General features: G+C 37.7%; 3 protein-coding genes and 1 pseudogene across 3 annotated transcripts; 2 read left to right on the forward strand and 2 right to left on the reverse strand.

Annotated features, from left to right (window-relative positions):
• Window positions 1–371: 371 nt before the first annotated feature.
• LOC103961150 lies at window positions 372–5,785 on the reverse strand (annotated as a pseudogene).
• A 2,526-nt stretch (window positions 5,786–8,311) lies between these two features.
• LOC103961167 (leucine-rich repeat extensin-like protein 6) lies at window positions 8,312–9,666 on the forward strand. Its single transcript, XM_009373694.3, has one exon. The coding sequence runs from the start codon at window positions 8,352–8,354 to the stop codon at window positions 9,531–9,533; it is 1,182 nt and encodes a 393-aa protein (XP_009371969.2). The 5' UTR covers window positions 8,312–8,351; the 3' UTR covers window positions 9,534–9,666.
• Window positions 9,667–10,672: 1,006 nt separating this feature from the next.
• On the forward strand, window positions 10,673–12,922 carry LOC103961151 (40S ribosomal protein S3a-2). Its single transcript, XM_009373681.3, has 7 exons — window positions 10,673–10,813; window positions 10,902–10,949; window positions 11,112–11,217; window positions 11,729–11,866; window positions 11,962–12,147; window positions 12,349–12,549; window positions 12,668–12,922. The coding sequence occupies exons 1-7, from the start codon at window positions 10,803–10,805 to the stop codon at window positions 12,755–12,757; spliced, it is 780 nt and encodes a 259-aa protein (XP_009371956.1). The 5' UTR covers window positions 10,673–10,802; the 3' UTR covers window positions 12,758–12,922.
• Window positions 12,923–15,264: 2,342 nt separating this feature from the next.
• On the reverse strand, window positions 15,265–22,651 carry LOC103961152 (protein NETWORKED 1D). Its single transcript, XM_048584478.1, is given in 7 exon segments — window positions 15,265–16,629; window positions 17,109–19,262; window positions 19,264–19,760; window positions 19,763–20,108; window positions 20,110–20,465; window positions 20,468–21,754; window positions 22,518–22,651. Coding segments are annotated over 7 exon segments (5,940 nt in total). The 5' UTR covers window positions 22,618–22,651; the 3' UTR covers window positions 15,265–15,429.
• Between the last annotated feature and the right edge of the window lie 4,454 nt (window positions 22,652–27,105).

Genomic DNA, 27,105 nt, shown 5'->3' on the forward strand with positions numbered 1-27,105 from the left:
TAGTTTTGCACTAACACCAGCAAAGACACATTTTACAAAACTTCGGTTGTAATCGTAGGCAAGATAACACAGAAACTTGCGTAAGCTTCTCAACAAACACAGCAGTTCAAGTTCAAGCCATACAATCTGAAGGGTAACAAAATAAGAAAAATCATTGGACTAAAACTCCTAATTACTAAAAGCTAGCTTCCTTTATGATTTTAATGACCAGCTATTCGATGAATTGACTAGCAATTAACAAATGCATTATACAAAGAAGTCTTCGCTGTTACTCATCCAAGGAAAAGAAAGTGTCACTGTCAAGCAATGTCAAGGTAATGCACAAAGAAGCGTCACGACTCGTGCTCATGAACTATGCATCCATCAAGATATTTGAACAATGATGTAACTCACATTAGAATAATAAAAGGACCATACATAGAGCATTCATACAGGGCAGCAAAGATGCACGAAACCTATTCAACAGTTACACTGCTATTTGGACAATTACAAATAAAATCAGTTCGGTAGTACCTAATTTCATGTTTTTGGTTTCATACATAAGCAGCAGAGTGTAAATATTGGAAACAATTCAACTTAATTCAAGGGCCAAACTACTCCTTGCTCTCGAAAAACAGGCCAACAACTTCACAGTAATCGATCTCTCCGCAAAACACAATCACTCAAAACAAAAAGGCTTGAAAATTTTAGAAAGAGACAAAACCTTGAGTAAGCGCATGTTATGATTATAGAAAGCACCTTCTTGCAAATAAGCAGGGCCAAAGAAAGCCTTGCAAACTGAGTCAACGCAAAAGACTGTCACCAGTGCTGTCCGCTCTTTAGAATACACAATCTCTCACTATAATGGGCCTGAGACTTTCCTCCAACAAATTGCAAATAAAGGAACTTATGAATTGGACTGTTTGAATAGGCGCGGAATCAATTCATGGGCACCGATGTCTAACTCCTCCGGATCCCTGAAAGAAACAGAGACATTAGATTCCCTAGCTCCAAAACACTACCGTTGATGTGATCAAATATTCTAACAGATATGAAATGAAGAACACAAAAAAAATATTCTAACAGATAGGTTTCGTACATTAGGTTAGTTGGACATTATTATAACAAATATTAAGTGAGCAACCACACTGAGCCTGCTTACCTGAAAATTTCCTACAGGCCTCCTGAAACTTACATAGATTAAAGTAAAAAAAAATGGCAAAAACCCGCCTCCCGCTATTATTTTTCACATCCATATGTTCAAACTTTCCATTTATTCATTCTCTTAAAAGCAAAGTGGACAATACTTCAATGGGTTTGCACATTGAAGAGAGAAACTAACATTAGAACTCCAAGGTGGTAATAAAAGATAACCTAAAGCTTCAGCTTCAAGGTGGTTCGAAATGCAACCACCAAATATAACTTAAGTTCTGATGAAGCACATGACGGGTTATGAAACTTCAGACTTTGCAATACATTCTTGGTAATTTAAATAATAAAATTAAAAGTCATCCATACTTGAGCTCGTATTTAGTTACAAATTGGCACTTCCTCATAAACAGATTGTGTGTGTGTGTGTGTGTGTGTGTGTGTGTGTGTGTGTGTGTGTGTGTGTGTGTGTGTGAGAGAGAGAGAGAGAGAGAGACCCGCACAATGTCTGGCCCAGTTCACTAGAACTAGAAATAAACCACAGCTTCCGCAGGAAAGGGGTCTCAAATTGCACAAAGAAACCATCATGTTGCCCGTGTTTCCATTTCCTTGATCCTTGACCTTTCCAAACCTGCAAAAAGTATTTGATCAATAAAATTCTTTGTTAACAACAAAAACCTTTTATTGAATCAGTCAATACTCCACCCTAGATTTAGATCACCTGCGAATGAAAGTTGGATTTAGCAAATTGGAACCAGAGAGAGCTAGTGACATCTGAAACAGACCAATCAACTACTTTTTTTTTTTTTTTTCTGAGACGTACCAATAAGTAATTAAAACACTTGTAGTCTTGCACACACACACACACCTACACCCCACACAAAGATACAGAGACTTAGGCACATGTAACACGCACATGTGGCACGAACAAGTCACGACTTATGACAAATGCTCATTAAATTCCTTCTTTTTTTAGTTTAAGAAGAAAATACTCATTAATTCCTTAACTATAAATAACTCAAGAAGGTAACAATTGAAAATGCATGACAGATGCTCCATGGTACATTGCAAAAGCATCTATGAGCAGCTTTTTCTTGGGCCTTTGCAAGCACCCAAATTCAAATTGAAACATGTTAAGATTTGCCTACGTGCTTATCATCTAAAGAAACTTCTCCATCATGTCACACAATGACCCTTAATAATTGTCTTCCCAACAGACTCAAATTTATACCCGGTGTAAATACAAATGAAGTGAAAAATGTACCTGTGGATATGACATGATACTTTTGGGAGTCACCAAGCAAGCTGCTCTGGAGAAAGAATCCTCAGCATACTGCCTAAGAAATGAAAAACAACTACCATGTGTATGGGGTGATTCAAAGGCCTGGAATAACGGGCAAGCATTGATTAGTTAAACAAAAAATTCACCTGTTAGTATGGATAACAGTAGCAGAATGATGGCTCACAGCTCAAAAAGAGCATACTTAATGCAATAAATCGTTTTATCATAACAGCAAAAAAGGGGTCATAGGACCAAAAATGCCTACTTTTCAACCAATCAGAAAAGGGATACTTTGAAAAAAAAAATGAAAGCTCTAAATTTAATACCTTATCAATATTCACAGCTGGAGCATATTTCTCGGTGTCATGTTGTTTCCTTATCTAGGAGAAAGTAAACTCTAGCCTCCACTTTAGAAGTTTCATGCCATGATTTTACAGCTGACTCCATTGTCTCAACAAGGAAAGAAAACAATTCTTCCCAACATTCTTCAGATCCACGCTTCACAGACTGCAAAGAGAAAGAGTGACTTAATTATTAGGACTGACTGACTGAAACAGTCCAAGTGCAGGTGATCTTAAGTCTTTAGATAAGCTTCTGGAACTCAGTGTGTTAAACCTTCAGGGGGCTAAGAATGCTTCTACATATAATATATGAAAGTTGGCAAGTCGCACCATTCAGGGGAAGAAAGATAAAGCAGATTGAAACAAGAATAATGTATATAAATGACTGAGCAATTATATTTCTCACTCACGCACAAAGATAATAGACGGCATCAAAATGAGAAATACACTCACCATTTCAGATTTCAGTTTATCTAAATGCATCGCCATATCAACATTGGATCTCATTTTCTCCAACTCTTCTGCACGCGTTTTATCTCTCACCAACTGATAAATCCTTTTTATCTTTCTTGATACTTCTGTGCTTTGCGAGTTATATTGCAAAGCAGTTTGGAAGGCAGCCAAAGCCTACATGTGACGAACAGTAGGATATCAGTAGCAGAAAACCAATTTTGTGTGATCTTGTCCAGAAGGCCATAAAATTGGGATGCGTGAAAGAACTTCTAGACATACATCATCATATTGTTCCATGGCCTCTAATACGCAACCTTTCCTGAAATATCCCTGAAGATGCATACAAAAGATTCTTTTAAAGGAAGAAATAACAAATATCAAGACTTTTGGATTTCTAAAAGTAAAAGCTTGTTGAAGAAAAATAGGATTTTAGAAAAGATACAATAAGATAACAGTACCTTCTCCCACTGGTGGTTCAATTTAATTGTTGTCTCCGCATCAGCAAGGGCTTTGCTAAGCTTAACCAATTGAAGAAATGCTGCAGCACGGTTGCTGGCCAACAATGGAACATCAAAATGAAAGGAGATGCATCAGTATCCTTGCAATGATTGTTACACGAGAAAGTTCAGCCAAGACAGTGTACCTTGGAAATGTTAATTTTTCATTACTCATATGCTACTTCATATGGAAAACTTCAGTGTTTGAATTAAGATCCTTTAAATAACAGTAAACAGAAAAAACAACCCTAGCTTATAAACAAAATAATGAAAAATATACATAAAGAAAGTCGACCAATAATCATTCAGTGATTATGAAAGCAGCAGGCTACCGAACTATTCAAAAACCATTACAAGATTACCCTAAGCTTTCTCTAACATCTTTCACAGATCAACCCTTTGTTTTAACAAATAGTATAAACACTATGCATGTGGTAGCACTTGAAGCAGGAAAAATACATAATAGACCCTGAAACAATTGTAGCATTTGACATAATGGACCAGATTTTCTTTTCACATTTACTTGGATAGTCACACTTTGACATCCTGAATGTGGCACCAAAGTAGATATTCTTGCCCCAACAAGGTTTTGTTTTCAAATTTATATCCCCGTTTTTATTCCTAATGGCCTTGCTTTCTTCTATAAATTCCATATTTCATAAGACCGAAGAATATTTTTCCACACAAATAAGTGAAACGCTAACCAAAATCTAAAATTCTCTACCGAAACAATACCATTTTTTAGTTCAAATAATCCAGAAGTTTTAATGCCACTCAAGCACAGGAAAGCTGAGGCTTCTATTCCAGCCTGCTGATGTCATCATCTCATCTGATCTTATATCAACTCAAAAATTTCATCTACCATAAATCTTTGTTTCTATTGGATTCTATCTCATCGTATCACATTCTGTTCTGCGATATTTGAGAATCACCGTCAATACCTCGGCGTAGGTCCGGGATAATCCTTTGTTCCACAGTCTGGGGCTATTTACAACTATCCAATTAAGAATTCTCAGATGTGCTAGCAAGTGCATCAAAGATGCAGTCATCGATTCGCCCGAGAGGCCACAATTACCGCGAGCAAACATATTAATGACGAGGAACGCATTTTTGCTATGTTACTAATACTTGTACGGTTATGCAGACATTTTCGGTTACAAAATCTATATCTTGTCTACCAAAGTCGCTGAAATTCTTCTGGTAACGTATGAAAGGAATTCATTCTGTATCTGAATACCACAACTTTTGTTAATCAAAATAACGAACAACAAACTCGTATATCAACTCCGAACCTCATGTAACTTCGAAGTTCATACAGATTACAAAATTCTGGGGAGTTCAAAAGGGCATACATATACAACATGATCAATAGAACATTCATCTGGTTTCTACATAAACAAAGTACACAACTTCAAGCAGGTGGCCCTTTACCACAGTGGTGGAAAGGAGTTGAGCTCTTGCATGACGGCGTGAGTTCAAACCCCATCAGTGGCTAATCTAACATCTAATTTAACAAAAGTCTATCGTTTGACAAAAAAAAAAAAAAATACACATCTTCAAATTCCTACAAATATTAAAATCATACCATTACCCAAAAATGCAACAAAAATAATCCAAATTCAACAAAAACCCATGTGAACAAGTCAAATAACTACATAACCAACCAATCAAAATGCATATCAAATTCAAAACTACAAAATCCCAATAAATAAAGAAACAAATTTTTTTTTTTAAAAGAAGGAAATTTGAGGTGGTTAATGTATGTACCTATAGAGAGTGGGGTTATTGGGGTCTTTCTTGATGGCCTGAGTGTAGAGCGCAGCGGCTTTGAGGTAGTTCCCTGCTTTGAACTGCTCATTTCCTTTATCTTTCAGAGACTCAGCTCCTCCACCTCCAGCCGATGCGCCCGCCCTACCTGATCCTCCCCCCTCTGCTTCCGCCATTCTTATATGCTTCTACTGACTGTCACTGCTCACTGGGGTTTATGAATTACCGCAAGTAAAGCTCCTCTCTCCTGCGATTAAACCCCTCGTTGGTTCCTCTGGTACGTTTCAAGAACCGTGATTCCGACCGATGGTTTCACCTGGACTTCAAAAGTGAAAATGGGTCGAGCTGTTTTGTCCGGCTTGGGTTTAAATGGCTTCATGTCTAATTGGGTCAGAAAGATTTTTCGAATTTAAAAGGGCTCGGCCCAAAGATATTATACTTCACACTTGGAAAATTAGGGTTAGGTTCGCGTTGTTCAAGTTGAGCTCAACCTTACATTGAACCCTTTTTTTTATTTTATGGAAACAACTTTACATTGATTAACCTATTTTACAACATTTAAGGGATTTGAATCCTCTCCGAGGCAACTGGTCAGATCCTCCTGATATCCGACCAGTGTTATAACTTTTAGAAGATCTCCTGTTTGTAACCGTTGAATAAAAATTCAACGGTCTACTAACACTGGTCAGGAGGATCCCGACCAGTTGCCTTAGAGAGGATCCAAATCCACATTTAAGAACTTGTTTTAGAATAGTTAAATACATTTAGAAGTTCTTTTACAATTAAATCTTGAGTTTGGGATTTCAAATTTAGAGTTTAGGGTTTGTGGTTGCAGCATTCACAACCCGAGCTCGAGTTTTAAGCTACATACGAGGTACACAACTCGAGCGCACAGTATAAATACGAGTTCAGGTTATAGGGTCTAGGGTATACGACCTGAGTTTGAATTATAAATCTCATATTTGATTCTAAACATAGTAATTTTGCAATAGGAGATTTTAAATTTCATCGTCACCCCTAAATCTACCTTACTTTTCCTCATTGCCATTTCATATTTAAAAGAGAAGGTATGTTGCTTAGCTACATTATTAGAGTTGATAGATTCTATAAGATGAGCTTAATTAGTATAATTCAAGTGATATTGGTACTTTCTCTACCTCCCTTTTTACCTTTTAAATCCATCACAATTCTATTTTTCTCATGACATTCACAATTGTATATTTGCTAACTTCGCTCTGTGTGTTTCCGAATTTTATGTCTTCAATATTATTTCTTGTCTCATATTATGACTTGGATTATCTTCGCCCATCCTTAACAAGTTTCCACGTGCAAATTAGTGGGTTTAAATTATTCACCATTTTAATCAAAAGAAAAACCAATTCCAAAAGAAAACATAAATCGAAAGAAAGCATGTTTGAATGGACCAAGCAACTACGCGCTGTATCCTTCTAATTTTTTAAATCCACCTGCTCTGTCGTGTGACTTTGATATCTTCCTTGAGGCTTAACTAATTACGTACTATGGGATATGGATTCATTTTTATAGAAGACAGTTACACTATCATATGATGTTATTCATTATAAGTAGAAATATATTATGATTGATATTTCACGAATGTATAAATAAATAAATAAAAACATACCTTATAATAATAGTAATTGATAACATCACGTGATATTATGATTTTCGCGCTACAAGTTTTCTCAATAATTATAGCGGCATCAAGTGCAATTATATAGAACTTTAAAATAGCAAAAATATATGATTTTTAATCTGTTGACCAATTCTACGTACTTTTCGAGTACACATTAATTTAAAGCCCAGCTGGTAAAAACCGTGTGTTTGGTAGCACCTTGCTGCCAATTTCCTGCCAACCCTCTTTAGTCTCTAGACTCTCTACTAGAAACAATCATATATATCTCTCTCTCTATCCTTTCCATGCATGCCAAAACATTGCATGCAAGACGAAAGAACATTCTTGTTACCTACTGATTGACCAATGAAGTCGGTGTTGCAGAAAGCCCTGCGTATACTGTACTACTCCAACTAGGGGTGGAAAAAATTCCCGAAAATCCCAAACCGAACCGAAAAAATCCCGATCCCAAACCAAAAATTTCCCAAACCAAAATTCCCGAAATTTTCGGGATGCTATCCCGAACCGATCCCGAAATTTTGGTATGGGATTTGGGATTGACTTCTCAATATTTCGGGAATCCCATACCAAACCGAAATTATATATTATTAATATATATATATATATATATTATATTATTTTTTTTATAATTGATGCTAGTAGTTTCTAATTCATGCTCTGCAACCTGGAATGCCTTACACCTTGCATATTTTTCATGTTCTGTTTGATATTCATTTGGATTTTATTATTGCTACTGTCATGACTAATGATTTCAAAATGTTTGATTCTTTTGTCTCTTAACAGATTGTCAAAAGGGTTTAATTAATTTGAATTTTGACTTTGATAAAAACAATCAAGCATGCCAATATTTGATTAAATGGTAGTGTGAATGAAATGACATTCCTAGTTCTTAAATTATTTATTTGAAGAATAATTCATAATTTCATATTTTAATTTGGGATTCCCGATTTGTCCCGAAATCCCGAAAACATTTCGGGATTCCCGATATTTGGGATTCCCGAAATTTTGGTTTGGGATTGGTCTTCAAATTCCCGTCCCAAAAAATTTCGGTTTGGGATTCGGGATACTACTTTTGGTTCGGTATCCCATACCGAACCACCCCTAACTCCAACCAAACAATTATATATTACTTAGCTCATTTTTCCTACATTGATAGGAGATATAAGTCAATACTACCCTCTCAATATCCATATATATATTCCATTTGCTAAAACATTAGCGAACAGATAATGATAAACAAGCTTCTCAAAACAATGAAAACCCCTAATCTCACTCTAGCCCTCTCTCTCCTCCTCTCTTTCATATTCCTCTCCAAACCCTCTCATCAGGCTTCTAATCCTCCTCCACCCCTCCCCAACCCTAGACTTCTAAAGGCTTACACAGCCCTCCAAGCATGGAAACATGTCATCACCTCCGACCCCAACAACTTCACCGCCAACTGGTGCGGCCTAAATGTTTGCAACTACACCGGTGTCTACTGCGCACGAGCTCCCGATGACCCTCACACTGTCACAGTGTCCGGCATAGACCTTAACCATGCCAACATCGTCGGTTCATTGCCTGAAGAGCTTGGCCTCTTAACTGACCTAGCCCTCTTCCACGTCAACTCCAATCGCTTCTATGGCACTGTTCCTTATAGCTTTCATTACCTTCACCTTCTCCACGAGCTCGACATTAGCAACAACCAATTCTCAGGCCAATTTCCTTTGTCTGTTCTTTACCTTCTATCACTCAAATTCTTAGATGTCAGGTACAATAATTTTCTGGGAGAAATTCCATCTACCCTCTTCGATTTAAAACTCGATGCGTTGTTCGTCAACAACAACAAGTTCCAATTCTCATTGCCACAAAACATCGGCAACTCCTCACTCTCTGTGATTGTCTTGGCAAATAATGATCTTAAGGGTTGCATCCCTTCAAGTTTTGCGAATTTGAAGGACACATTAGACGAAGTTATACTCATGAATAGTGGACTAAGGGGTTGTTTGCCATCAAATTTAGGGCTATTGGACAAAGTCAAAGTGTTTGATATAAGCAACAATGACCTAGTGGGCGCGTTGCCAGAATCTATGGGTGGAATGAAGAGATTGGAGCAGCTAAACGTGGCAAATAACAAATTTTCCGGGAAGGTTCCGGCAAGTATTTGCTCTTTGCCTAAGTTGGAGAACTTTACTTATTCTTATAACTATTTCTGTACTCAACCACCAACGTGCATGAAGTTGCAAGAACAAAATGACAGGAAGAATTGTATTCCATATAGGCAATTGCAACGATCACCGAAAGACTGTGCGACATTTTATGCAAATCTGGTCAATTGTGATGCCCTTGGCTGCAAACCTAGAAGTCCAAGCCCGCCACTACCACGCTCACCACCGCCTCCTCCGCCTCATGTGGCTTATCATTATCGATGATCATAGAGAATAAGAATTTTTTTTCATGCTAGCTAATTGTTGCTTTGTATTGGAGAGATTGTTAACTTGAAATCCCAAAAAAAAATCGCATTTAATTTTCTCTTTGACTCGAAATACACGACTTTTTCATTTATTGGACGCATGAATGAACTTCTTTCGAATTAGTAGTTTATCAGTAAGAGAATTGCTAGCCGGACTCGCTCAAAAGCGATTTGAGGAACCAAGTGTTACAAGGGTACCTTGCGGATCAAAATCTCGTTACTCTTCTGGATCTTTCAAGTTTCACTGTAAATTTCACGAAATAAAAAATGGGGTCGATTTGGATGAAGAATTAATTAGAATGTAAACCTCGAATTAGAGATATGCATATCAAAGAACAACGGTTCTGCTTCCAAAAAAAAAAAAAAAAAAAAAAAACAAAAGATTACAGAAACAAAGGAAAAGGCCGAAAAAGAAATAAGAGGAAGAATAGTTGTGCGGCGTCGGAGACGAAAAAGGATTTTCAGTATTCTTTGTTATGCTAATTAATATCACATTTTATTTTTATTTGAAACCCTTGCACTCGTTCAAATTGTCGGGTAGTCTGGTGTACAATTCATGTTCCTGTCACAAACTCACAATAAAAAATTTCTCGTCATTGTAGGTCCTCACACGCGCTTCTTTGAACTTTTCAGGAGGATCCTAGGACCACTTTGATCCATGTATAGATCCGTCCTTTATCATGTTAATATCCTACGATTGAAATATATCTTACGTAGGATATACCATAAATCTGAAGCCTTGAACTAAGGCGTTGCCCCTCAAACATTGGACTTGCATTCACACGAGAATCAATTAGTTGTGAACTTGCTCGTTATTTTCGAAAGTCAAACATACAACCTCTCATTAAGTAAAGATAAATATCATTAGACTATAATGCTAAATAACTTTAAATAATTTTTTTTATTACATACAATATTATTTACACTAACATATATACACTTTTTATTTACACCTCCGCTTAAAACCTAAGTTGTTAGACTAGGAACTTGAACGCTATAAACAAACTCCGGATTTTGGTCCAGACGTAACACGAGAGCCCACAAATTATATTTTGAAACAACAAAGTGTGGGCCGAGCATAACCTAAGCCCAATATCTTATCGCATTTTTATATAAACAAGAGTGTTTAGGGTTTTGTGTTTTACAAGGACAAGGGTTTGCTCTCTCTGCCGCCTTTCCCTTCATCTCTTTGCAGGGACCCCGAGCTCGAGCTCCTCCAGTTCCAGCCATGGCCGTCGGGTACTCTCTCTCTCTACACACACTAACATATTTCAGCTCTTGGATTTCTGAATCTTTCACTGACACATTAACCCTTGTTATTACACAGAAAGAACAAGAGAATCTCCAAGTCGAAGAAAGGAGGAAAGAAGAAAGCGTAAGCTCATTTTTTTTTTACATCTATACATATACACTGACTTGTACAGATCTGGGTTTTTTTTTCAGTTTTGTTTTTCTTTATCATTTCGTGTGATTTGCTAATTTTGTGATAATCCTGCTTATTTATTAATTAATTTGTATTTGTGAAATGAAAATATAGGGTTGATCCGTTTGCCAAGAAGGATTGGTACGACATCAAGGCCCCAAAACTGTTCAACCACCAGAATGTGGGCAAAACCCTCGTCTCCCGTACTCAGGGTACCAAGGTATTGTTTTTATCTAGCGATCTTTGGTTTAGATTGCGGTTATTGTTGAATGGTGCATTTGTTGAGCCCTGCTTTTCTCAGCTCATGGATTGCAAATGTGTTGATTATACTCTTTTGTTTAGAGTTTTAGGACGGCCTGATTTTGTTTTGTCTGGAAGGCTGGGATTTGGAGTGGCGATTTGGGTTTTGTGCTTGCAGTATTCAGTTTATTGTGTCAAATGGTTTCGGCATACTGTGTTCTCCTTCTGCACTCTGTTTATTCTTATTCAAATGCCGTATATAAATTCTAGGGCGGAAGGGTAGAACAGGGATGTGCGGAAATCGCTTGCCTTTTTAAGTAGAATAGAATGACTGTTACGCCTGTTACATTTCGCAGGTATCTCAGTTTGAGAAATATTTCCATGCATCATTAGTTATTGGACAAAAGTTTTAAATGTATTATTGCTTGTGCAAAATATATTTAAATTGTTGACATAGTTCATGCTTTTAACAAGTAGTTGTGGTTTAACAGATTGCTTCCGAAGGACTCAAACATAGAGTCTTTGAGGTATCACTCGCCGACCTTCAGGGTGATGAGGAACATGCATACAGAAAGATGCGGTTGAGAGCTGAAGATGTCCAAGGGAAGACTGTTCTTACCAATTTCTGGGTATGCTTCAATTTTTATGTTCATATATGTATATTTTAGGTATCTTTTGTATGATCTCTAATGAACTGGTGCTCATGAATTGTTGAATAATTCAGGGAATGAACTTCACCACTGACAAGCTTAGGTCTTTGGTGCGTAAATGGCAAACTTTGATTGAAGCTCATGTGGATGTGAAGACCACTGACAACTATACCCTAAGGATGTTCTGCATTGGCTTTACCAAGAGACGTCCAAATCAGGTCAAGAGGACCTGCTATGCACAGTCTAGCCAAGTCAGACAGGTAATGTATACCTTAATATGTAAATACTCCCCGCACATTTTTCTTCACAAGTGAACGGTTGAGATTTAGTTAAATGTGCGGGTAATCAATGCTCTACTTTAATAACTTGCTTGATGTATCAGAATTTACCATGAATTGTGTCTATGTTCTTATGCATAGTAAGGTTTGTTTTTGATGCCATAATTCTATGTTTATTGTCAGATCCGCCGCAAGATGAGCGAGATCATGATTGCCCAGGCAACATCCAGTGATCTTAAGGGGTTGGTCAGCAAGTTCATTGCAGAGAGCATTGGTAAAGAGATTGAGAAGGCTACAATGAGCATCTATCCATTGCAAAATGTCTTCATTAGGAAGGTTAAGATCTTGAAGGCACCCAAGTTTGATCTCACCAAGCTCATGGAGGTATGCCCCTTCTGCTCTTTCTGCCATAACATGTTCGGTGGACCGATACTTGAAAATCTATACTTCTTGATTTTGAGGCCGTATGCTAACTTTAATGAAATGGGTTTTGTGTAACTAGGTTTATGGTGGCGAAGACGTCGGTGTGAAGGTTGAGAGGCCTGCCGAAGAAGCAGCGCCTGAGGTGCAGCAAGAGATCGTTGGTGCTTAAGTGCTGCCTCTGCTATTTCCTTTTAAGTAGAGTTCAGTTTATGTTTTTGTGGACTTAGAAGACCATGTTACTTGCTGCTTGTTTTGTTCTAGCTTTTGATAAGATTAAACTTGCTTGACCGAAATTTTGTGCTTTTAATCTATATACTAAATTTCCATTCTTTTATTCCTGTTTGGTTACTTACCGTTTCCGTTAACACCCACGGTGGCTGTACTGTACCAGCCGGATCAGACACATCCGGACCCAAAATTTGGTAGAGGTTTTGTGCCTCGGATTGGTTTCGATGGGTTTTTTCCCTTTAAAATGGTACCACCAATAAGTTAGCAATAATACGGTTTTTTGTAAGAATCAAACTTAAGATCTTTCACTTACAAATGAAGAGTAATATTGTTAAATCGCAGTGCTAAGTGCCTGTATAAATCTATATTGAAAAACTAGATATGTAGGCATAAACTTTTATTGGTTGATTAATTGCAGAAAGCTAGAGCTCTAGCATCCTTGTTGAACACACACAAACTCAAGTTAATGGTCACTTTACATGAGCAACATACTAGTAGACTAGTAGTAGTACTACTACTTTTTAAACTCTAGCAAAGCAAGCATAACTGCTGCATGCTGCTTCAACACATGCAATTTTAGATGACTAGTTGACCACCATTTTTATTCCTTGCCCTTGTTCAAGCTGCTACCAACACATCTGTTGGCATCGCTCTTGCGGTTGCCCCTGCATCTGGCACTGATCCAGGCACTGATATAGCTGCCTCATCGTCTCTGGCACAACTCCTGGCACTGCCATCCCTGACCCTGGCCAGCCTGCTCGCACTGCTGCTTCCCCTGCCCCTGATATTGGTAAACTCCCTGCTGCCTGCACTGTGTTTTACATTGCTGCATGCAGTTATCACTTCCTTGAGATCGCAAGTAACGACAGCCAAACCTGGCTGTGCACATTACATGCAAGGTGACTGCTGTTAAAGGTGACAAAATCGACGTGTCTTATAAACATATTTGGGAAGATCATTACGTACGTGGTGGAATTCGGAAAATATGGACGAAAATTGTTTGCAGAGGTTGATTTGAAGGGAATTGTGATTTCCTCACGGATAATCCTTCTCATTTTTCATGGAAATGTCCATATCTTATCTCTTGCCAATAACGTATTTTGTTGTGTAAGTTTTATAATCGAAATCGCTCAATTTCTTAATCTTCATTTAAAAATCATCCCTACATTAAGTACTTTGGATCGGAGACCCTAGTAAAATTGTAATCTTGCAGAAGAAGAAACAGACACCAAGAACTAGAGTGAGGAACAGCATGAGAGAGATTTAGAGAGAAAGAGAGAGATTCTTGCACGCTGAGTTAACAAAAGATTACAAGATTGTTATCCATAAGGATATATATATCTAACTACCTTGCTTACAGCTTAAGCTAACATGAGTCCACAGATTATTGACACTTGTCATACTAACCAACCATTGGATCACAAGTCTATTACTGTTGACATTCCCCCTCGACCACAGGTTTGGATTTTCCAAGCCTGATATTGAAGCAAAGAGTTTGAAACGATGGTGCAGACAACATCTGGCTTCTTGATACTGGAGCAAATGCCTCATATTGCTCATATTACAGCGCCCATCTGCCTCTACCAGTATAATATCTGCCCATTCCGTTTACCACTGATAACCTTTGTTACCTTCTAATATTTCTTGATCGTTTTTTTGTTAAGGACCTCAAGACTCGGAGTATGCTTGTCCAAGAGAGGTGCGAGAATTGGTTATACCCATTTCCAAATGGCAGTAGATTATCCAATCATCATTTTTCAGCATTTATAGGAGTTCGAGTGTCTGCTCAGAAGTGGCATTTCCACCTTGGTCATCCTGCTTCTCCAATAGTTAAGTTTTTAATTTCAAATAAACAAGTACTAGTTAATGGCACTGTTGATTTAACTTTTTGTCATTCATGTCCATTAGGCAAGAGAACCAAATAGCCTTTTAGTAGGCTGGAGTTTTCCTCTAAATTTCCTCCATAACTTTTGCATTCAGATGTTTGGTGTTCTCCTATATAATTTAGTTAGAAAGTTATCGTTATTATTTATTGTTTGTTGATGATTATTCTTGCTATTCTTAGATATTTCCCATGAAAAGTAAATCTGCAGTGCTTGAAATATTTGTTAAGTTTTAATTTTCTTATAATTTGGTACGCAAGGTTTTTTCGACAGTAAGCTTCTATTAACGTTCCTGCTTCATATGTTACACAACACCTAAGTAAGGTCTTGGTTCGGAAGTTAAATCACACTCGAGCTCCCATCCCTCTCCGGCAGTTCCAAAATCCGGTTAATATATGAATACGGCCATTTTCTGACTTATCCAAAGCATGCATTCCACACAACCAGGCATTCCGAATGTTACTGAAACATCTGAGGTAAAAAAAGAAGAGAAGAAGTGGCTTGTACTAAAAATTTCTCAAATAATAATGAGGCTGTTTCAACTGGTTATTGGGAGGTGACAAGATGAAGGAAGCAGCTTATTTTGATTAGATCAAGCCTATTTTACAGAGAATCCGAGCTAATACACTTCTGTTTTCGCTAACTAATCTGCGAAGTGATTCGCTAAACATAATATTAGGATCATTTCAAGGAAATAAAATATGCTTCCCTCTAAGTGATTACTACCTCGTCATTCTCCATTCGTGGACGGTCTCATGCAGCCACACACACGACCCTTCTTGCGCCTCTCGCTATTTCTTCCGCTGTAAATAAAATCCCTCAGGAGAACGCCTGTTCTGCTTACGTAAAATCCATGCCGTCCTTTCTTCTTATTCTCGTCCTCCAGTTTCAGCAAAATGTAGTGGATGTTCTGCAACTCCAACTGCAGCCTTCCAATCTTCTCAGACCCTTTACTTGCCTCTTTGACTACTCTCTCTCTGCGGACATTTCCAGCCTCCTCCAACTCTATGGAAGTCTGCTCATCCAAAGACGGAGACTCCTCAATGTTCTTTTTCAGTTGATCATTAGTTTCCACTAGCTGCACAACTGCCTCCTCAACTTCAAGCAAGTGTCTTTTGACTGTTTCATATTCAATGACGTTGGCCCTTTTACCCTTCTTGCTTGTCTCCATCTTCTTATCCAAATCCCGAGCAATCGTTTGCAGACTTGTCAGTTGCTGAGCATCAGAAGCAAGTCTCTCCAAGATTTTTTCCTTCTTGCCTTCATGATGTGGGCTTCGAAATGACACTTCCCGCTTATCAATTCCCAACTCCTTCTCAGCCTGAATTTCTGAAGTAAAATTCTGATTCATCGGCTCAGAATCTGTAAACTGACGGCTACTGGTAAGATCTTCCATGCATGCAGATGCCTGATTTTGTTTCTCATTGGGCACAGGATCCTGGTGACTGTATTGTTCGCCAGTTTTCCATAACTCAAGCATCTGATTATCAGCCCCACCGGTACCTCTCCTGCTTTTTCCATGGGATGAACAATCAGAAACATGATCAAGCGGAATGTCTTTCATCAAAATCCCATTATCAGATTTTGTCTTCAGCAACTTGAGATTTTCACCAGTGAACTCCTTTCCAACTTTCATCTCTTCACTTTTACTGCATTTTTCTTGAAGTGAGGTACCGTTTGATTGTAACTCTTCAATCTCCACAGAGCCGTTGCTGTTTTTTGTACTTTCCTGAGTTGAAAGCCTTTCAATTTCTTCTACCATTGCCTTTTCAAATGGTTCCATCACAAGCCTTTCCGTTTCTTCCACAAACATCTTTTCAACTTCTTTGATCATTGTTTGCACTTCTGCCAATTCTGAAATTCCGTGTGGTACCAATTCTGTGCAATCTTGACAGCTCTTTTCATGTAGATGATTTGGCGGTTCCACACCCTAGTGGCACAAACATGATAATTAGTGGATAGAAAAAGAGCATAAGCAAGCAATGGTGATGGTCAGAGTGGTCCAATAAGACACAAACATGTTAGTTAAGTATCAAGTTTTAGCATTAAACTTCAATTATCCACAAAAGACAAGTTGCAAACTTGTGATCTACATCTGTTTCTGTTAGGACGGCCCTTGTTAGAATAAGAATGTTTTAAGTTTAGCGTTAAATTTCAGTTACAAACAGGACACTTAAAATTAGAACTAACTCGAACTTTCATGTACACTTACAATAGCAGTTAATAGATACACATTTTATCCATACCAATAAGGCCAAAAACACACACAAACACACTTCTACGTTATTGAAATTTTGGGGTTAGGCTGTCAAAACCAAAAATGAGTCGATCTAACTAGCTCAGACTCTAACTGATGGATCATCACGATCATCAATGTTTCTAAATTTCTAAAGAGACGGAAAATATTACCTTATATTGTTGATTTCTTGCCACAAGAAGCTTCGATCTAAGTACAGTACTGTGCTGAAGAGATGCTACATTCTCTCTCAATGAGGCTACGACAGGAACGTATGCAGACAACTGGCCCATCAGCTCTCCAACCTCACCTTCCAAGTAGCTAACTCTTTCTTTCATTTGTTTGACCTCCACAGATTTTGCATCACTTTCATCTGTAAGACTCTCACAAACATCAGTGAGCTCATGAACCGTATTTTCAAGAAAAGCTTCACGGACAGCAGAAACTTGAAGATCAAAAAAGAATGTCGCAGCCTCAGCCTCCCAGAGTTCAAAGGCATTGCTTCTCTCTTGCAGCTCGGAACTCAGATACTCTTCTCTACTTCTATATTCTTCAATTACTTCACTTAACGTACCCACTTCCTTCTCCAGAGATTCATTTGCTTCACGAAGGATCTCGATTTCATTTTTCTGATTCGAGTTATCTTTGGATAGTTCTAGAATCTGCCTCTCACAACTTTCTCTCAGAAGATTTGAATCTTCATGTTCCATCATCAGCTCCTGAACAGTTCTGCATAATTCCACATTCAGGTCCTCGGCCTTTCTAAGCTTCTCTTCTACTTCTGAGAGCTCCATGGTTTTCTGCTTCAGAGAATCCTTTCCAGCTAAAATTTGATGGTTTAGCTGATCTTTCGAGTCCTTGACTTCACGCAGTTCCTCGTGCAACAATTGAGCTGTCTCATTCAGATGTAGATTTTCTACTTCTTTTTCAATTACGTTAGACAAGAGTTCATTCTTCAGAATTTCATTTGCTTCACAAAGGCTATTGATTTCCTTTTTCTGGCTTGTGCTATCTTCAGATAGTTCAAGAATCTGCTTCTCGCAATTTTCTTGCATTAGTTTTGACTCTTCAATATCCGTCTTCAGTTCCTTAACTCTTCTGCACAATTCCACATTCAAGTCCTCTGTCCTTTTAAGCTTCTCTTCTGCGTCCAAGAGCTTCATGGTTTTATGTTTCAGAGAATCGTTTCCAACTGAGATATGATGGCTTAGTTGACCATTTAAGTCCTTGGAGTCACATAGTTCCTTGTCCAACAATTCGACTGTCTTGCTCAGATGCAGATTTTCTACTTCTTTCATCACTAACTGCTCCTCCAATATTCCAACAGCCTCTTTGAGGTCGTTGTTAATTACAAATTGACTGTTGAGATCTTCAGTAAGTGCCTTTAGTTCTGCAGCTTTCTCAGTTGCGAAGCTCTCTAAAACCAATGAGAGGGTGCTGAAAGCTAGTGCTTCATGGAAATTAACACTATTATCCTCGTCAAGCATTTGATTTTCCTCTTTGAGGTCCAAAAGATCCTTAAGCAAAGATCTCTTATCTTCAAGCACCGTATAATTTTCTTCTTGCAAAACCATGTAATCGTTCTCCAAATTTGCCAGTTTACGTTGAAGAGTTACCAGTTGAGCCTCTAATATTTCCTCCTTGTGCGCTTTCTCGGTCACTTCCAACCTCAACTCCCTTGTCATCTCTAGAAGGCCATACTTCTCTTTTTGTAGCATAGAACAATGGTTTATCATGATCTCATACTCCCCCTCAAAGAATTGCTTTTCCGTCTCTATCTCTGCACCCTCTGATCTCATCTGCCCAAGTACACTTAAGAGCACTGACTTCTCAACAAGCAACTGCTGTTCCTCATCCTTGCTACGTAACAAAGAAGTTTTCAAGTCCTTGATAGTATTCAAAATGTGCAGCACATTTACTTTCCCTGGTTCAGTCTTCTCGTCGTGCCTATCTGGTTCAACCTCAAGAGCCCTGAGCACTTGACGAATTCCCAACCTCAACTTGTCGATTTCTTCCACCAAGAATTGTTCTTCCACCTGTAGTTCAAGATTTTCATTCTCCAACTCTGAGATCAGCTTACTAGAAAACTTGGATTTCTCAACGTGTCTCTGACACTCGATGAATAAGGACAAATTCTTCTCTTCCAGATCTTCTATAAACTTCTGAAGGATAAAGATCTCGATCTGGGCATTTAAAGCTTTATCTAGTTCTTCTTCAAAATCTTTCTTTCCCAGCTTTCTTTCTTCCTGCATCAGATGGACATTGTTTTCCAAACCTGCGAATCGGGCCTCACTTGACCGTATATAACTTGCACGCTCTCGTTTTTCCTGCAAGGACGGAACCCTGTAGTTCTTCGAGTGCATTGAGTGTGGATCCTTTCTCCTTCTCCAAATTAGAATATTTCTTCTCCAATTTTGTAAACCGCTTTTCCAGGTTTCGCAGTCTCTCTTCAACATCTTTTAACTGAAATACCAGGGTGCCTCTCTCATTAAAAAGATTGGATTTCTCATTATTGAGAGACTGGCACAACTCTTCTAAGCTGTTCGATCTTGCTCTGAACCGTTCAAGCTCAATGTTTGCAACAGAGAGGGAATTGTCCAGCAAGGTGTTCCTCTCAAAAAGCGTCTGCATATTCTGAGTGATAATTTGTAACTGTGAAAGCAGGAGAGCCTTCTCAGCAACAAGAGTGGATTTTTCTCCCTGGAGAAACTGGCAAGACGCTTGCAATTGTTTGACCGCCTCTCTCAAACCCTCCAACTCAGTGTTCAACCCCAACAGCGAGCTCTCCAAAATAGCATTCTCCTTTGAAAGTTTACCCATATCCTCAACTTCTCATAAAGAAGTTCTCTTTCTTCTTTCTCCCTTGTGCATATATCTTCTAGCTTCAATTTTTCACTTTGCAAGTCTTTCACAGATGATTCAAAGCATTCAGGATCTAATCCTGCTGACTCCACCTGCTTCACCATAGCTTGATATCTTCTATTCAATCCCTTAATTTCCTCCTCCAAATGTAAAATATGTTGCTGGAGGGCATTGCTTTGGTCTGATTTTACTGCAACCTCCTGTTCAAGTTTCTCTTTCATCTCTTTGATGTTGAAGATTTCATCTTGCAGATTCTTTATTGATACAGTGCAAGAGAGATTCAATTCACTTAGGCTCTTGTTTTCCTCCTTAACCCGTTGGTACGTCATCCTCCATAGCATTTTTGCGTATCTCCAAGTCCTTCAACATTTGAAGCCCATTTTTGAACTCCAGTGCTAAAGCTTTCTGATCCTCTTGGGATTGACAATGCAACTTCTGTAGAGTGTGGAGAGTGGCTTCAGCTTGCACAAACTGTAAGTGCTCCTCTTGCATCAGAATCTGAAGTTTCTCCATCTGGTCATTCTTCTCTGAAAGTTCTTGATCTTTACTTGTAATCTTCTTCAACAGACCATTCGCCTCTAACCGCAGAGAATGATTTGATCTCTCCAAGAGATCACATTGTTCTTCGGCACTCTTCAATTTTGCAGCCCCTGTCAAAACTTCACTATTAGTCGTTTGGCATCTGCTTGAGCCTGAGAAATTTCACTTTCCATTGTAGCTATTGTATCCATGCACCGCTCGAATTGAAGAGCTGCAGCTTCTTTCTCTTCCATCAGTATAGCCAGAGATTCTTTCAGAGTTTTGACTTCGCCTTCAGCTCTTTCAATTTGTTCATTAAGCATTCTCACATTTTCCTCAGAAACTGAGATTTTAGTCTCCAAAGCAGATATCTTCTCGAGGCATTGCTTGTACTGAAGAAAAAAATCTTCCTTTTCAGCCTGTAGTTTAGAAAGTTCTTGCTTGAGCTTTTGAGCTTCAGTTTCTCCTTTAACAGCCCGCTCGTTAAGTCCTTTTGCATCCCTTTGAGAAAATGATAACATGGTCTCCAGGCTAGATATCCTTTCCAAACAATGATTGTACTGAAGAAGACCAGCATCCCTCTCCGCTTCTAACTCCACAAGGGCTTCCTTCAATATTTTAGTTTCAATATCAGCTTTGCTTGCTCGTTCATCGAGCCCTCCAACAGCCATTTGTGCATCATCTAGCTCCCTCCCCAGTGTAGACAACTTCTCCAAATTCTGCTCGTACCGAAGAAGGACTGCGTCTTTTTCAGATTGTATCTCATCTAGAGTTTTCTTTAAGGCTTGAACTTCAGTTTCCGCTTTTGCAGCACGCTCAGATTGAGAAAGAACCTGGGTCTTGAGACTTTGGTTCTCACTAGTTAATTGAAAGTACCCATTTTGGAACTGTTGTTTGATATCTTCTTCTTCATGAAAATTTAAGCCCTCTCTCATCCTTCCTTCTACTGCACCCTTTGAGCTATTTGGCACTTCTCCTGGAGTGAACATCTCGGTGAACTGTTTTAGACCCCTTCTGCTTATTCCAGAGTTGGAGTCTGCTGAGTTTCCTCCATTCCTTTTCAAAAATTGTAAATTGGTTGACAAGGGACCCAATGCATCCTTATGCAAGTCATCAGGGTTAAATAAGGCACAAACTGGATGTGGCATTTCTGGTGTATGAGGTCTAACGTCTGGGCCAGAAGAGCCTGACGGCGATTCATCAGCCAATACATAAGGTACTTGGTTGGGAAATGCTTCTGCCATGGTTCGATGAGCGTGTCGCAGCTCCACAGTTGCATGATCGTACCTCTCTGCTAATGCACGATATGCTCGATAGAACTCCTCCACCAGTTTCATGAGCTCCGGGCGTTTCTTGTAATACATTTCTGCCCTCCTTGCAAAAGAATCTGCATCTTCTTCAATGAGCTTGATCATTGCTTTGACTTTGGAATCCATGTCTGCATAATAAGATTTCGGGTCAATTACGAATGTAGCCTGAAAAATCCAAGGATATCCATCTGCAAAAACACACTCAATTGCACATGCTGAGGAGAAAGAGAGGAATCGAACAAAATTCCAAGGAAACCGATTTTTTTATCTACACTGACCTCAAAATTTCTTTTAAAACATATTTCATATGCTTGACATTATATCATGCTAATACCATAGATCACAAAACTTGAGATCCACCATATTTTGTTTCCGTTCATTTTTGGTCTAGCTTCATCTAGTTTCATGTTCAAATTAACATGAATGTTAATGACCGTAGTTTCACAGAAAAGTAACAGGACATGAAAAACTTATGCAGTTATACTGTCCTATGTTGGTCAAGCAAATGCAAACCAGGCGTGCGAATGCAACTGGCCACGCAAAGAACAGTTTTCAGTATCCAGTGTTAGTTCTATATACTCTCGCCCCTCATCTATCAACCTCTTCTCTCCCCTTTCATCTTAATCTAAATACAAAAAAGCTGTATCCTATTGGCATGACTTCATCCATGCATCCGAAAGAGAACAATATAGGCAACTACTTTACTTAAGATCATATGTTGGCAACCACGCATAACAACGAAAATGCTGTGTCTTGTTGGTATGACTTGGCATCAGACATGATTAGAGGCTATATGCTTAGTGCATAAAACTGAGAGCTTATATCTGCATCTGAACAAAATTGATTTCAATCCAAATCCTGTTCACAAAATTGTAAGAAAAATATCAAGACCTGTAAGATTCTCCTGAAGCCACTTTGAATTCTTTGGAATGTGACTATCCCACCACCAAGAATATAAGCGTCTGGACTCGGAATGTAACATGGTTGCCATGACCCCGGCGCAGCACAACAACAGAACTTGTTTTGAGTAGGGAAAGGCCAGATTATCAGTTCAATGAACTTCCACCCCTCAATATTCCAGACGAAAATGTGTATTTCTGTCTCTCACTCCTTTCACCTGTGCACCAAAATCATCAAAGAAAGTTTTACAAAGATCGTCGGAATAGAATGAAGTTCACACCAGCAAGAAGGTATCAAGACAAAACAAACGATACAATATTGCATACTGCCTGCTGTATTAGACAGAGACAATTGATCCAAGAAGACATCAACAAAACAAAAACAATGTGGAAAACTGAAGTTTTCTTCAATGTATAAGAAATAAAAAATCATGTAAGATTGGAAAATACAAAAACCAGTGCACAGCAGCTTTTTTAGATTTTTTAAAATTCATAAAACAAGAAGCCAAAAAGCACATACCACCTCAATAGATCAAATACAGAAAGAGTTCATGAGAAATGAACAAATCAAAGATGGGTGATTTTGCAAATCAGTTCCAAAACAACAAGAGAAAGATAAAAAAGTTGACTTTCGTTTCCTCTATTTTATTAACCATATGATCAAGAACTTACCAGTAGATTGACTAATAGCCGGTGCTGGGATTTTCAATCAGCAAGTGAACCTACAAATCAAAGGAACATCGTAAATGCATCAGTTTTAAGTAGATGGGTCATCATAAAAACTGCAAAAGCTTCAACCTTTGTGAACTCATGAGATTAAAAACTTACTCGATTAATGATTTCAGAGGTGGGCTTCTGACAGAACATCAAAATCTCCCATTAAAACCAATGGGGTTTTTTTTAATACAGATTGAAAACAAAACAAAAAAAAGATGGATTTTTTCAACTCTGTTTGGATCAAGTAATGCCAGAAGAACGAAAAACTGGTAATGGGGTTCTGATCAGCAGCTATGATTGGAAAACTCCAGCTGCATACGTCACAAGTTCACCCCATTCTCTCTGTCTCTCTCTCTCTCTGTCTCTCTCTCTCAAACAGAATACTCTCTCACTACTCTTCTTTATTGGGTTTTGTGCAGTATATTTGACAGATTTGGAACGAGGCTGTTTGATGACACTGTAAAAGGCAAGAAGGAGAGAATGAGGAAGTTAAAAAACTAAGAAAAATGTAATTGAAAATTGAGTGATATTTTCATGCTCTTGGAAACACTATTGTAATTTTCTTTTTCTAAATAAATAATATTATCTACTGTAAAATCTTTATTCATTTTAAGGAGAAGGGAGTTAGACTAAGTCTCAACAATAGACAAATAATAATATGGTTCAAATTTATTTTTAACGATAATCTTACTTATAAGTGAAGAGAAATACTACTAAATCGTGATACTATTGTAATTTTTTATTTTGAACAAACGATATAATCTACAATAAGAGGAGGTGATGAACTTAGTCGCATAATGAGCTAGTAATAATGTGATTCAAATTCACCTTTAACTAGAATCGAACTTAAAACTTCTTACTTACCATAATACTAAGTAACAAAAACACTATTGTAAATTGAAAATTGAAAAATCAGAGTGATGATTTAAGAAATAATATAATACTGCGAGAGTTATGCTGTCGTTTGTCGTCTAAGGCAACCAAATTACTAATCTTTTACGTCTCTTCCTCCTGGCATCATTGAATTGCTCGTGCTACTTACTTTTGATGTCTTTTGTTGTAATTCTATGTTTCGGGATCGTAATATACTAAATATGTGTTGTTGATTAGCATATCATGTATCACATAATTACAAAAATAAAGTCCAATAAGCTTGTAGTCAACAAAGTCCAATAAGTTAAATCTGTTTATAAGTTCAATTCACGATAATTTTTTTTTCCTTTAAAATCCGTTCATAGGTTCAATTCTCGAGAACTGAATTTTATCTCTAAAATCTATTTATAGGTTCAATTTATGATGAGTGTTTTTTTTCCTCTAAAATTCGTTTATAGGTTCAATTCATGATAAATTCTCTAAATCCATTTATAGGCTTAATTCATGATCAATTTATTCTTTTTCTAAAATTCGTTTATAGGTCCAATTTGTAATCTCTAATTCCATTTATAGGCTCAATTCGGGATCAATTTATTCTTTCTCTAAAATTCGTTTACAGGTTCAATGAAGTCCAATAAACTAAAATATATTTGGGTTTATATTTCCGTACACTAAGAAGGCTAATAATTTCAAATAGTTTTTCTTTTTGTTGGAGTATTAGATGAGCATCAGATGACAGTACAATGGATAGTCAGAAATTACAACTTTAAAACCTTATGTGACTTTCGGGAATAAAAATTGCATCTTACAATGATACGATGCTCAAGAAGTATAAAAAAAAAAAAAAAACCAAGTGTACTCCAATAAAAAAGTCCGAAGAAAACCACATGGAACAAAATTTCAAGGAAGGAAAAAAATATGTCACACATAAAGCAATTAATCCTAAATGGTCGGGCCAACTATTGGTCTCGCACTAACACAATATTTATCGATGTTTTTCATTTTGTTATTTTTTTTTTCTTTGGTAGGACAATCATGAAGCACTGCTCTAAATCAAATTTTAGTATACAATGTGAACAATATTTCAGCACCATACAATAATTCTTTCACATTTACGTCCATATATTTTGTTATATAACCCTTACCTTACATATGTTGTTATTTTCCAATTTTTGGCTGAATTGCCAATCTTATTTTTGCACAAATCTTCTAAATATGCACATACTATATTTGTGCATAGTTTTCCTGTATTAGCTACCCTAATAGTTATGTCATTTAAGTGGCAAATATGAAATGAAACTATTTAATTACCAATAATTTTTGTCTAGCTGTCTTGTTAGATTAGAAATTCAATGGCAGATCATACTACTTTAGGAAACCAAATAATCAAATCAATATTTTGTAATTGTCTAGTAAAGTTCACATGCATTTCTAACTGCAACGAATTAATGGGCACAATAAACATATGGAATTATCTAATAAACTATGTAGAAAAAAAGAACAGAAAAATGTGTGGGATGCTCCTGCTAGCTTCCATAAAGAATGGAACAAGTGCACCTGTCGAAACTTTCGACCCCCACCCCACCAAAAAAAATGAAAGAACTTTGCTTGAAACAATCGCGAACTGTCGATATTTTCTTCTAAAAGTTGCAAACACCACCAAATTGGAACTTTGGAATTTAGATACTCTTGGCCGAAAAATTAGACTAGCCCACATTCAGATTCTTATATAAAATTATTGGTAATAGATTGTGGAGGATTTCCGTCACCTTTTTTCAGGTGGGCCGTCAGCTTGTCATGGTGGACCGTTGGACTGGACGGTGGAGCCTCAGCCACCCCCTGTCTCCATCCTTCCTACAACTCTACAGCTACAGCATAACCCTACAGGGGAAGCAATTACCAGCTTGCTAGAAACACATAAACCCTAAATATTATTCCTCCATTCCCGCCTTAGGTGTAACAGGTTAACAATACAACTATTTTACTTTATGTTTATAAATCAATTCATATGAGAAATGGTGTTGGATACTAATTAATTTACAGTAGTTAATTATGTTGTTACCGTCCTTGTGTTTCTAATATTCACTCTCGATATTGCATATATTCTTACTGTTGAAATGACAATGCGCTTATTTACCGTCTCTCTTTTGTAGCGCACTCTAACTACACTCTAATATGTATTTAATTGTTAGACGAGAAGATTACTCAAATTGTATAATAAAATGTGTGATCGATGGAACACATCCATCAACAGTTTCTAGCTGTAGAAAGAAAGTGAGTAGCATGATAGCAAACGCATACCCACCATAATGCTAAAATGGAAAGGAAAAATCATGACTGCGGAGGTAGGAAGAAAATGAAGTTGCATCTTAAAATGGTGTTTTTTGGTAATGACAGCCATGCACATTTATATCTGAGTGTGGGAATGTAGCTAGGTTTTACATCGGGACCGTTGAGATAATGATCCTGCGAATACATGTCACATGGAGGACTTTGTCTCTGCAGTCACGTTGATAATGCTTATTTTCTGGGTTCACACAACAAGGTCATATGCATGTGTGTTGTCCCAGTAAATTAAGAACCCTAACCCTAACCATGTCATGCAATCGGTATCAGCTCGGTCATGATCGTCATGGACCACATTGGTAGTGCTAGCTAGGTCGAGTTCTACCAGATTCTATCTTCTTCTTTTTTATAATTCTTGAATGAAATTGGTATGGTTAGTAGGAAACTGGTGAACATTGCTGTTTAATCAAGAAGAAAGCCCTCCAACCCTATAATAGTCTTGCCTACACAATATCATTTGTGGTTGTGGGTCAGAAATTGTACTTAATTCAAAAGTTGCTTTTAACCAAACCCTAGATCATCTTAGCAAGCCAAGTATATATCAATATTATGAACATTTGAACTACACATATAGCAGCAATGTTTGAATATTGATCGAGCATGCACATAATTAACAATATGAACCATTTGGTCCCACAATACTT

The sequence above is a fragment of a genome, unplaced genomic scaffold, assembly GCF_019419815.1.
Source record: "Pyrus x bretschneideri cultivar Hongxiangsu unplaced genomic scaffold, Pyrus_bretschneideri_v1 Contig21, whole genome shotgun sequence".
In the NCBI taxonomy this organism is placed as follows: domain Eukaryota; kingdom Viridiplantae; phylum Streptophyta; class Magnoliopsida; order Rosales; family Rosaceae; genus Pyrus; species Pyrus x bretschneideri.

What these genes read in the sequence shown, in the direction of transcription:
- LOC103961151 (XM_009373681.3), top strand. An exon ending in AAAGGAGGAAAGAAGAAAGC is followed by an intron (nt 10,950 to 11,111) that starts GTAAGCTCATTT and finishes ATGAAAATATAG; the next exon opens with GGTTGATCCGTTTGCCAAGA. An exon ending in CTGTTCTTACCAATTTCTGG is followed by an intron (nt 11,867 to 11,961) that starts GTATGCTTCAAT and finishes TGAATAATTCAG; the next exon opens with GGAATGAACTTCACCACTGA.
- LOC103961167 (XM_009373694.3), top strand. Translation starts at nt 8,352, where the DNA reads ATGATAAACAAGCTTCTCAAAACAATGAAAACCCCTAATCTCACTCTA.